At 48.0% G+C, this 12,596-nt stretch overlaps 1 protein-coding gene across 2 annotated transcripts in view; it reads right to left on the bottom strand.

The window, feature by feature from the left end:
• Nucleotides 1-3,160: 3,160 nt before the first annotated feature.
• The window catches only part of DAAM2 (dishevelled associated activator of morphogenesis 2), a 56,210-nt gene continuing 46,774 nt past the window's right edge, over nt 3,161-12,596 (bottom strand). The window contains exons 19-24 of one of the 2 annotated variants that reach the window (XM_006860431.1): nt 7,968-8,136; nt 7,670-7,777; nt 6,110-6,170; nt 4,910-5,038; nt 3,641-3,811; nt 3,161-3,382 (exon numbers count right to left, since the gene is read on the bottom strand). In XM_006860431.1, the coding sequence (XP_006860493.1) occupies nt 3,161-3,382; nt 3,641-3,811; nt 4,910-5,038; nt 6,110-6,170; nt 7,670-7,777; nt 7,968-8,136 (860 nt within the window). Of the gene's footprint in view, nt 3,383-3,640; nt 3,812-4,909; nt 5,042-6,109; nt 6,171-7,669; nt 7,778-7,967; nt 8,137-12,596 lie in introns of both variants that reach the window. The other variant, XM_006860432.1, reaches the window with a different exon arrangement.

Raw genomic sequence — 12,596 nt, 5'->3', positions numbered from 1 at the left:
ATCAGAGGAAGTACAATTTGAGGCTCCCAATTTTCACATCTCCAAACACTGGCCTGGCCCTCCAGGGTCTCCACCAAAGATGGGTTTCGTTGGATCTGTCTTCAGCAATGCTCTCTACTTGCCTCCCCTTTGCCGGATAGTAAGGGGTACTGGTAAGCATTCAGCAACTTTGTCTCCAGAAAAGAGAAGGCCAGTTTCCATGTATAACGTACCAATTTTGAGTTACAAATACAGCATCAACTGGCTTGCAGAATTCCTGCAACAGTAAGCATCTCTCGTGAAACTGGTAAGAGTTGTTTCTGGTATACACTGTATGCTACGCCCACTGTCCAACCCACTCCAGGATCCCTCCTGGGAAGAAGGCACAGGCTTCAAGGCAGGCTGGATAGGGACAGTATGGATTTAATATTTTTTTAGTATTACCATATATTCTTACATAAAAAAGATGCAGATGAAAAGGACACTGCAGATTTTGTACATTAGACTCGTTTGTCCTCTGAGATAGCTGGTGAGGGCAAGGCCGGCAGGAAGGCCTCCCTAGTAGAGGCATGTGTGGGGGTGGGAGGGGGTGGTCACAGTGCCCTGTTTGGTACAAATGGGATGGGAACAGCCTGACCCAGACCTCTTCCCATCCATCCCAGGGCAGCGGGGAATGGGTACTGCCACTGAGAAGGCACCTAGGTGTGTTGGGTTGACTATGAATTTTACATTGGACACAAATCAGTAGGTAAGATCTACCGACAGGTGGCAGGAGGGGTGGGCAGAGGGCTGGGGAAGACAAGGCCAAGGACCAAATGTAACAGACCTCAGCATCTAGCATATCATGGATCAGCTCAGCCGCCTCCATGGGGCACCAGCCCCTTCTAGCTGAGGGAACCACGATGGCCCAGGATCCAAGGCACTGTTGGAGATCTGGCTACCGTGGCCTCTGGCACCAGAACTAAAAAATAATAAATAGAGGAGGAGCAGTCCTTGGGGGAGAAAGGCCTGGGCCTCTGAACACTGTACGTGCCCTCTGTAAACAGGTTAACAGTGCTTTTCTGCACACTGAATGTGTCAGGAACAGTTCCCACGTTCTTTGTCTTTGCTGGTAGAGCTCCAGTCTTTCATGGCGGCTGGAATATCAGGGTTTGAAAATACCTGTAGCCCCCCTCTGTTTCCTGGCAGGTGAGGGGTCCCTCAGCTTGACCAGCTTAGGAGAGGACCGTAGGGAGCCCACCCACAACCTCCCCAACACTTGCTTCCTGCAGCCGGGGCTCCTGGGTGTACAGATGGGTGTAACAAAGCTTTCTGCAGCTGGTCCTCCTGGAAGCCTGCATCTTGCCCTCACCTGGACTCCAGGGTGGCCTCTTCACACTTGTCCTAGCCAGGCTTGCACTTGCTCAGGTCCCTCACTCCCACCAGAACACACACACACACTCACTCAAACCAACACACATGCTGGGCTCACCAAACCTGTGTTTCTTCCACCACAGCTGTGGATTGCACTCCCAGGAATGTAGTGTAGGGGAAGCAGAAGGAAGGCAGCTAAAGAGTGGGCCCAGCCCACAGTCGGTCCACTGGCAAAACCCTGAGCCCCAAGGATTGGGTGGGAAGGTGAGAGACAAAGGGAAGGAAGGGCAGGAGGCTGAAGGACGGGAGCTGGTTGATGGGTCAGGCAAGGCTGGTCTCAGACACAGGATGAAAGGTCACATCTGTGGGGGTGGGTATGCATTTAGCCTTGGCTGGAGCTGACCTCACCCTCCTTTTAGAAGAGAAAATTTGTCGAGCTACAGCCATCATCTGCCCTCCATGGATAGCTCGAGATGTACAAACCAGAAGGTAGAAGTGGACAGGAGAACCAGAGGAGGCCCCTTGGAAGTCAGATTGAAAATCAAATTGGGTAGCAGAGATGTGGAGTGGGAGACCTCTCTTAGCTTCTTCCTTCAACTCTGGGGCAGTCTGCCTTCCTCCACCTCCAGCTCCCTCGCTTCCCCCACCTGCTCTTTGCTCACCACCGCCATCTCTCCCCCACCTCTGCCACCTCTGGCCCTTGGGACTGACTCAAGAACTGACTTAACAGAGCACATGTGGTTCAAAATGGTCTCCTGCAGGCTTGATGGAGTGGAAGATAAGGAGGACAGGAGCCCTGTGATGTGATGTGATGTGATGTGATGTGATGTGATGTGATGTGATGTGATGTGATGTGATGTGATGTGATGTGGTGGAACAGGGTGCTCTCGGGTAGAGATGTTACCCTCCGGTGAGGGGCTATCAGGAACTCCTAGGCAACACATGAGGTCTCTGTCTCACATCAAGACAGTGGTCAGATTGTGTGGAGGATGTGGGAAGAAGGATAGGCCATTCCTGGGTCCACGTGCAACACATGAGGTGGAGCCATGAATGGGGTCTTTCTTAGAACTTCCTCCCAGATCAGATCTACAGTTGGATCCAAAGATGAGCTTTCTGGAACTATGGATTACTAGGAAAGATGGAGGTGGGGGTAGGGAAGGAAGGAAGACTTGAGACAGGCAAGAGAAAGGCCAATGGAATCTCGATGCAGGGAACAGGCACTTGTAATCTGTGTCTTTGTATCGTTCTCCCAACATCCCCCCCACCCCTGGAGTAGATCAGAGTTGATCTAGCTAGAATAACTGTCTCTGCCTTTTCCACCCAAGAGGAAAGTTCACCCCCAGCTCTGAAGCTTAGCCTGACATTCCAAGACTCTTGAGGGATGGGAGCTGGCACTTCCTCACCCTGGCTCCCAGGGACCCACCCCAACCCTGTTATTCCCCACTACACATGAAATCTGAACAAGCTCCATAGGCCCCTCAGCAATACTTAACGTTCCCATGGTTGGGGACGGGGAACAGAGCCCACTTAGCCTGTGGATACCTGACTACTGGCCTAGGGCTTGCCAGGGATGGCCAAACCATCCTCAAAGAATAACTCCTGGGGTCCAGGATGCAGAAAGAAAACTGTGAAGGGAAATGAGAAAAGCCCCCTGAAGGGAAACGTGAGGTGACCCCTAGTCCAGCCATGCACACGCCCACCCTCTCCTCAGGACCCAGCCCGGGGTTCTGCACCAAGCACCATGGTGTTTAATCATCACTACCTCCACACCCAGCTCCTCTGGACCCCAGCCCTCTCTCCCGGCCTCCTGCTGTGGCCAGTCCCCAGGTCAATAATTTAGCCTGTTTATTGCCCGCTCTCTAGTGACTTCCAGGGCCTGGTTCCCTGATCGTTTGCGGCTGCGCTTGAACTTGCTCAAGTCCTTGTCAAAAACTTCCCCCGAGCGCAGGGCCGACACCAGGTCATCGAATTCGCCTCCTTCCTCCAGTGCACTGCCTGCGAGGACCTTCCGCTGCCGCTGCCACCGTTCCCGCTCCCTCTGCTCCTTCAGCTGGGGGTGTAGAGAGCGAGAGGAACCTAGTGTGAGTGGGGTGGAGGCCGATGTTTCCCCAAATGGTTATGTCCTAGGCTGTGCTCCATGATGCTTGTGTTTATTGACTGGCCCCAGCTTCCTCCTCCCAGGATGCACTTGACCTCTCATCTTACTCTTCAGTCTTCACCCAGACCATCTCTCCTGGGGGTGCTGTCAGACTGTGTCTTCATACACCCTCCTTCCCAGGCCTAGCTCCAGCCCTGCCCACCCTCTCACCATAGCCTCCATACGGGCCCTCCGTTCCTCCTCCTCTCTCCTCCTCCTCATGCCCTCCAGGTCCTGCCGGGCCTCCAAGAAGGCCTGCAAGAAGGTGTCAAAGATGCCGAAGAACTCATCTGGCTGCATCTTGCTCTCCTGCTCCCCGAAGTGCATCAGAGCCTTGGCAAACTGGTGAGGGAGGAGAAGGTTGGCGGAGTGAATCTAAGACGTGGTTAGCTGGGGTCCAGCTAGAGCAGAACTCAGTCCCAGACTGGAGAGTACTGGAATGGGGGCAGCCCCTTTATTATGAGGGGCAAGGGACCAGGCAGAAGAAACGGCTTGAGGTGATGCCATGAGGTGAAGGGCAGGAGCCAGCCCTGACAGTCTGGTACAGTGATGGGATTCTCTGGGTCTGTTTCCAGGTGGGAAACAGATTAGGAGCTGCAGATTCTGGGAAATCTACTCTAAGGTCAGGAACTGCGCGATCAGAACTCAGGAAGATCTCAGAAACCATCTAGTTATTGGACTAGGTATTTAACCCTCCCTCCCCATACCTCTGTTTTCTTCTCTGTAAAATGGGAGTCATAATGAAACCTCTTCCATAAAGTGATTTGTGGGCATTAAGTAAGTTACCAGGTACCATTCTGTGTAGCAGCCACTGCCCTGACTCTTACTGAGAGTTTTTATCTCTAGTTCAGGAGTCCCTGAGTGACACACGTGGGTAAGTCCTCTACTATTAGCTGAAACATTGACAGCTCGAACCCAGAACTGACCCAATGGCAACTGTCAGTAACAGCGGTCTCAGGTACAACCCACTCATTACTCAAAGTGGTCCAGTGGCCTGGACATTGATGGAAGCAGAATCTATGGGCACGAGAAGCAAGAAAGAAGAGGGTATTGACTGAGTCCAAGCTGAACTCTTGGGTCATGATTGTATTGCATCTCTGTTACCTATAACTGGGCAACCATGGGCAAACTGCTTAACCTCTCTGCATCTCAGCTTACACAACAGTCAACTGTGACAAGAAAAACTTTTCCAACAAACCCTTAGGTCGGTGGTGAAGGAAATCCTGTGAAATACTGAATAGGATGCCTAACACTTGATAAATGGAAATAATCTCTAGCAGTGAGTTTTCTTGTGAAGAAACTGGGTTATTATTCCTCAAAGCTCCCCACTCTGACTCTGGCCCACCTGGCCATCTGTGCTAGAAATGTGTGAAGGAGCTATGCAGAGATGAGACCGAGCTGAAATGGAGTGGGGATCCGGTTGGTTTGGGGCATCCTTACCTTATCCCTGGCCTCATTGAGTTGGTCCTCCAGCTCCGAGAAGCTGAAGCTAGAGACAGTGATGAAGTCACTCATGACTGGAACAAACTTATCATTGGGGTCCCGCACCTGGCGTTTCTGGTATTCCAGCTCCTGAGAAAGGAGCAGGGAGGGGCTGGTGAGAGTCAGGAACTCAGGGATCACCAGTTCCCACTTCCTTGCCACTTACAAGGCATTGAGCTGCCTATAGGAGAGGTCACACCCAATGTCTCCACATTCTGAAACCAGCAAAGACTGAGGGATCAGCCCGTCCATCCTGCCTCTACCCGTCCCTTGTCCATCACAGCTTCTTCTCTAGTGTGGCCTGGGACCAGCTGCATCAACATCCTCTGGACGCTTGTTAGAAATGCAGAGTCTTAGGCCCCACCCTAGACCAACAGAATCGGAATAAGGTGCACAGCTGCTTCCTTTGGAAAATGCAAACAGAGAGATTTCTGAAGCTCCCAGCCACTGCTACTGTGATGCTGATGGACCCACCTTGAGTAACCAGATGTCACAACGCTGTGAAGTTGGGAATCACCGCCACCCCAGCATGGTGGTAACTAAAGGATCTTTCTCACACTTAACCTCATTGTCTAAGTCCATTCTGCCCTAAACCTGCCTCCACCAGAGAAGAGGGGAAGGGTCTGTAGTTCCTCAGTGTGGATGACAGAGGGCTGGAGACATCCCTATTCTGGGACAGCTTAGCCAAGGCATCAGCTGAGCAACCATCAGAGCAAAAAGGATGTTGCTCAGAGGCCCAGAGAAGAGGTGACGACTTACGGGAGAAGCTTCTGGTAAAGCAGTCCCCCCTGAATTGTGGGCAACCTGCCCCTAGCCAGCTTTCCAGGGGTGTGGACCCCTGTTCCATCTGCTTGAATCAAACTGAAGCATGGGGCAAAATAGATGTCATGTTTTAGTGTCATGGATATAGTGTGAGATGGATGTCCCCATCTGGGAGTCTCATGTGAGACCCAGATAATCCAGCCACCCTTTCCCAAGGACCGACCCTGTGCTATAGACTGTCTGCATCCACTGTAGCAGCCAGGGGCCTTGGGCTGTCATGGGGCCACCATCGGGCTCAGTGACAGGCAGCAGCAAATACAGGTAGCATGACCCACTTTTGCCCCTGACAGCAACCCTCTTGAACCCAAACCCGTCAGGCAGAGATCATGTACTCACCACCTCAACTGCTCTGAGGCCCCTCTTGAGGTTGCCCACCTCCTTCTCCAGCTCTGCCAGGCTGCGGGGAGACACAGGGAAGGTGCAGAGGGTCATCAATTTAAACTTGAGGGGCTGAGCGTGGTTCTGAGAAAGGGCAGTGCAAAGCACAGTGACCTGGGATTCAGTGGACCTGTGCTCTGGCCCTGCTGTGGGTACTGACCTGTGGCCTTGGCCACTCCCCATTCCTCTGTGCCTCCGTCTATGTCTTTATGAGATGACAGGGGTGAAACTCTGGGTTCTGCAAAAGTGTCCAGCACATGGCCTCTGGCTTTATTTGTTATTATTATTGCCGGGCAGTGCTAACATGCTCTTAACATGATATCTTGTGTGTAGTAAGCACTGGACTCATGTGGCTTCTGGAGTGGCTCTGTAGGATCAGCACTAGACTTTGAACCAAAAAATCAACAGTTCAAACCCACCAGCTGCTGCTCGGAAACTATACGGAGTCCACAGCACTTAACAAAACAACAGTCCTGGTACAGTGCTGTGGGATTAAACACTGGACCACAAGGTCGGCTTGAACCACGAGGTTGGCGGTTCAAATTTGCCAGCTGCTCCTTGGAAACCCTATATAGGGTTGCTATGAGTCGGAACAGACTCGATGGCACTTAACAACAACAACAAGTCATTAACCAAGCAGCGCTGGTTAAGTACTCAACTGCTAACTGAGAAGTCAGTGGTTGGAGCTTACCAGAGCCTCCCTGTGAGAGAAAAGACCTAGCAATCACCTCCTTTAAAGATTAAAAAAGAAACAAAAACAAGCAAACTCACTGCTGTCAAGTCCACTCACAGTGGCCTAACCCTGAGGCTATAAACCTTGACAAGAGCAGAAAGCCACGTCTTTCTCCCATGGAGGAGTTGAACTGCTGACCTGTGGCTAACAGTCCAACACATAACCCACTATGCCATCAGGGCTCCTTACAACCAAGGAAACGCTCTGGGTCAGGTCAACTGTGTCACACAGGGCCACTATGAGTCGGGATCGATCGACGGCACACAACTGAAACAACAGGTTCTTTACCACTGTCACCCTGCCTCTGCTAGAGGTGGCTTCTCTCAGATCGGATTTCTTGTCTATTGCACATGATGTTGGTGCCCCGCCATACATCTGTGGACCACTCCGTTGTAGTCCAGGGACTTGACTGTGTGGACCCCTTTTCTAGGGGCCAGAGTCCACTCTGCCTGTACCAATGACCAGAGAGTTAAGCACCGCCAGAACCCCTCAACCTATGAATGACAGGAAATGGCATATGACTGCCCAGCTCCCTCACCCTTGATCACATGAGTGAGTGCTCCACACTGGGACATGGATGGAATTCAGTTCTGGCTGCCCACACTGGTAACTGACTTAAGACCACTACCGGTGCTGGCTGGGATCCTCTCAGGAATATGTAAGGACAAATAGTTGTTTATTCATTTGGTTCTCCCAGAAGCAGACTGTGAGGCACTGCCCAGAGCTGGTCCCAGGGCAAGAAGTCAGACAGGAGTGTGTGGTCACAGGGAGGAGAGAGCCCTCACTTGACTTTGGCGGCTTCTGGAAGATGCTGCAGCTCCGAGGGCATGTTCAGGATGTCAGGAAAGTGCTTCTCCAGGATCATGATCAGGTAATGGAGCAGAGAGATGTTTCTGTGGACAGAAGTTAGGTCAGGAGTAAGAGACCAAGGAAGTAGAGAATGGAGTCAGAAGGAAAACAGTGTGGGGGGTCAGGAGAAGGGAGAAGAGTCTTGGTTCATGAAATAGAGGAAGGATGAAGGTGAGGAGGAGAGAAATCAAGGTGGGGTGAGATGGAGGCTGAAATAGCAGGAGGTGTCCCCACCTGTCAATGCTGGACTTGGTGTCTGCAATTTTGTTGAGGCTGGCCACCCGGAACCCATAGGCACCCCCACGTTGCCCTTTGTTCATGAAGTTTCCAATGGCCAAGATGACTTCTAGCATCTGTTTTAGACGCTTGCTGCGGGTCAGCTCCCGGGAGGCTAGAAGGATGGCTGAGAAGAGAAAGGACAGGTCAGAGCCGTAGGGACACTGGGTCAGAGCAGGGGTACCTCTGCACCCCAGGACAATGCCACCACAAAACTTAGAAAAGGGACTTCCAAGTGTCCTCAGCTCTCAGAAGGACAGTGATTATACCCACCCATCAGCAGACCAACCTACTCCACATTCCCACACTGCCTTCAATCAAGGAAGCAGACCAGTGAACCAAATAATCCAGTCTCCAAATGGAATAGCTCTTCTAAAAAAATGTATCTCTTCTTGCATATATTTAAAGATTATTAATATGTTTTGCTATGAATATAATATTTTTACCTTTCTAAATCTAGCAATTATAATTTCAAATTTCAGCATTTTACATATTATGGTATTGTTTATGCCTATTTTGCAATACTGTACTTTGTTCATTTTGGCAAAAAAAACAAACAAACAATTCCTATCAATTCACCCAAACGTCATTTATTGACTGTCTCATTACCCAACATTTCGCCTTTAGGACATTAGTGAAAAATCTACTATTTTTCACCTTGACAACATCTAGCTGGCAGTAATGAATACCGAGGTGTGGGGCAAGAGTAACGCTGGCTGCGATGGTCAGCATTGTGTGCCAACTTGGCTGGGCCATCATTCTCAGTGGTTTAGGAGATAGGTAATTATACAGTCACCTTCCGTTTTGTGGGGTTTTTTGGGGTGTCATTTAAAGCAATGGGGGAAATAGTTAAAATACCCAAAGATTGAAAAAATGAGAACTTATATTCAACAGGATGTCAGTGATCATGATGCAGATTTTCATATGAGACTTGGTCTTTGGAACCTCATCAGGTCATTGAGTGAAGAGTGGGTGTAAAGATAGCATGTCATCAATTAGAATATGCACATATTGGTTTTGTTCTGTATCAATAGCAGTTACTGTGGAGTTGATTCTGGTGCCTGGTGACTCCTTGTGTGTCAGAGTACACCTGTGCTCCAGAAGGTTCTCTGCGGTTAATTTTCCAAAGTAGAACACCAGGACTTTCTTCTGAGGTGCCTCTGGGTGAACTTGAACCACCAACCTTTGGTTAACAGCTAAACATGTTGGCTGTTGTTGAGTGCCATTGAGTCAGTTCCAACACTATGTAGTGTTTCTGAGGAGCAGCTGGTGGATTTGAACTGCCGACCTTGTGGTTCACAGTCCAGTGCTGATCCTACAGCCCTACACCAGGATGAAGATGCGCTTTATAGTTGATGGAATCTTGTTGTTGTTGTGTGTCGTCAAATCAGTTCTGACTCATAGCAACTCTGTATGAGTTGCTTTAAAACAAAACAAAACAAAAAAAACCTTTGTGGGTTTCTTGACATCCTGTTGAATACCAGTTTTAATTTTTCCAATCTTTAGGCCTTTTAACAAATTCCCCCATTGCTTTAAATGATACGTTTGCTACAAATATAAATTAAGGCTAACAGCAACCAGCACTTTGGTATTTCATTCTGAAGTGGATGCTCTAGTCTTTCTCAGTAATTATAGATTTATGGTGGATGTGCAGAATTGAGATATTGGACCTACACAGAAACACTGGTTACTTTATTGTTACTGAGAAGTGCCATGGAGTTGGTTCTGACTCAGAGCAACCCTGTATAGGGGTTCCCAGGCTGCAAATGTTTGCAGAAGCAGAAAGCCTCATCTTTCTCCCTCGGAGCGAATGGTGGGCTCAAACCGCTGACTTTGTGGTTCAAAGTCCAATGTTTATCCTACAGAGCCACCGCACTCCCCATATGGCATTCTAGTTACATATTATTTGACATTGAGTATGGTGATAAGAATATTAAGCCAACATATGATCTTTGGCTGAATGTGCCAAACATTCCTTACAATGCTGATGCTAATGGTGGTGGTGATAGTGGTGGTGGTGGTGGTTATGTGCCTTTAAGTTGCTTCCTACTCATAGCAGCCAGTATAGGGTTTCTGAGGCTATAAATCTTCATGGGTGCAGAAAGCCTCATCTTTCTCCCATGGAGCGGGTGGCAGATTCAAACTACCCATAATCCAGTACACTACAATGATGGAGTCCTGGTGCGGTACTGTAGGATGAGCACTGGACTGCTGACCACAAGATTGGCGGTTCAAACCCTCCAGCCACTTCTCGGAAACCCTATACAGGATTGCTACAAGTCAAAACCAATTCAGTGGCACTTACCAACAACATGATGTTGATATGACAAGAAAATGAAAACCAACTGACTAAAAGTTTGTAGAGATTTTCAAAAGCCATTAAAAGTAAGTCACTGTAAAAAAAAGAAGCTGTATCTTCCTAAGTTAAATATATGCATACCCCATGTCCTAACCAACTCATGTTAAGGATTTATCCCAATACATGCAAATATGGGCCAAAAGCCAAGGACAAAAATATTCACAACAGCGTTACTCTTGATGGATGTTTGGGTTGATCCCAGTTTTGGAAGGTTATGAAGAGTTTAGATTAGTAAATTATGGTATATTCTTCCAATGAAATAAACCACAGCACTGATGGTTAACTATCATTGTTCCACCTCATTGGTCCTGGTGGTAACAGGGTTAAGTAGCCAGCTGCTAACTAACAACAGCACCTCATCAGGGAGGAGCCCTGGTGGTGTGAATGGGTAACTTCTCTGCTGCTAAGCAAAAGGCCATATTTCAAGCCCACTAGACACTCCACGAGAGAAGAGACTAGCTGTTCCGTTCCCATAAAGATTATTGTTGTTGTTAAGTGCCATCGAGTTGGTTCTGACTCATAGCCACCCTGTATAGGGTTCCCAAGGGGTGGCTGGTAAGTTTCAATTACCAACTTTCTGTTCAAACCGATACAAGATCTTGTGGTCCAGTGCTTTATCCCACAGCGCCACACCAGGACTCCTATAAAGATGACCACTTAGGAGACCATATGGGGCTTTGTACTGTACTTTGTACTGTAGGGTTGCTGGAATCCTCGTGTGGGGCTGTAGGATAAGCACTGACTGCTAACTGCCAGTTGATGGTTCGATCTCACCAGCGGCTCCTCAGAAACCCTATGCAGGGTGGCTATGAGTTGGAACTGGCTTGACAGCACATAGGGACAACAGCAGCTGCAGCCTATGGTACACAGCAACAGCACACACCAGGGGAGGCTGGCATGTCGCTGTGGTGCTGACCAGGTTTCAGCACAGCTTCCAGACTAAGGTACACTAGGGAGAAAGGCCTGGGGATCTACTTCCAAAATCAGCCAAAGAAAATCCTATGGAACAAAGCACAATAATCTAGTGTGAGACTGATCATGGGGACACCACAGGACCAGACGGTGTTCCCCTTCATTGTGCAGAGTTGTCACGAGTGGAAGGTCAGTTAACATCAACTCGTCTCATTTAGGATAACTCACAAGCATAGTTAAGCAAAAGAAGCATAGAAGAATTCGTACTGGATTATTCTACTTATACACAGTTCAAACACAGGCAAAATTCATCTAGAAGTGAAGTCGGCTATTTCTTTAGAGGAGGCAGGAGATAAGAGTTGAGAGGGGCAGCAGGCATGAGGAAGGGCTGCGGAGAGGCTAGAAGTGTTACATTTCTTGGCATGGGTGTTGATTACACAAGTGGGTTCACTTGTAATGATTCATCAAGTAAGTTTTCATGGTTTGTGTACTTTTCAATAAAAAAAAAGTTGATTTAGAAAAATCGTACTTATAAAAGTTTCCCAGCTATCTATATTGGCTGGAATCTTTTTTTTTTTTTTTAAATTGATATGCTATTTTAGAACATTGCAAAGAAATCTTTAAAATTCAAAAATGTTGGCAAAACAGAAAATGACAAGAGTTCCAAGGGAATCAGTATAAATGGGAAACCTCCTGTGTGAGATGCTGACATTTTAGTTATATTCATAAAAATAATATATTCATGAATATATTCATAAAATATAGTTACATTTACAGCCACATTCATTTTGAATGTATGCCGTGAATACATCCATAATGAGAATCTTTAGAGTTGGAACATTCAGAAGTGAACATATTCATAAGAAGAATAGATTCAAGAAGAATATGTTCATGAATATGTTCATAGAGGAATTGATAAATTTGGTGAATTAGTGTTTGGCCATTTGACCCAGAGGCCTTGCTGGGTATCAATAAATAACCCATCGCAGGTTGGAACAGACCAAATCGTCATCTTACCAGGAATGTTTTCTGAAAGGAGGACTAGGAATCCCAATCCACTTGCTTTTTTGAGATGTTTAGTTCTCCTTTCAGTGATCCAGGAAATATCCCAGGAAGAGCTAAGATTTGACATCTCCCAGCTAGTTGATGGACTCTTCGTTGTCATCTCCCACTTCAGCAGAGACTCTCTAGATCAGTGAGTCAAAAACCAATTCACCAAATTCACCAATCTTCTATGAATATATTCATGAACCCTGCTTCTTAAATCTTTTATTATGATATGCTCATTGCTGAATGTACTGATAATGTCCAGTCAG

The sequence above is a fragment of the Chrysochloris asiatica genome, unplaced genomic scaffold (assembly GCF_000296735.1).
Source record: "Chrysochloris asiatica unplaced genomic scaffold, ChrAsi1.0 scaffold00038, whole genome shotgun sequence".
Lineage (NCBI taxonomy): Eukaryota > Metazoa > Chordata > Mammalia > Afrosoricida > Chrysochloridae > Chrysochloris > Chrysochloris asiatica.
The sequence above is the reverse complement of the archived record's forward strand: the minus strand, read 5'-3'. Positions and strand labels throughout refer to the sequence as shown.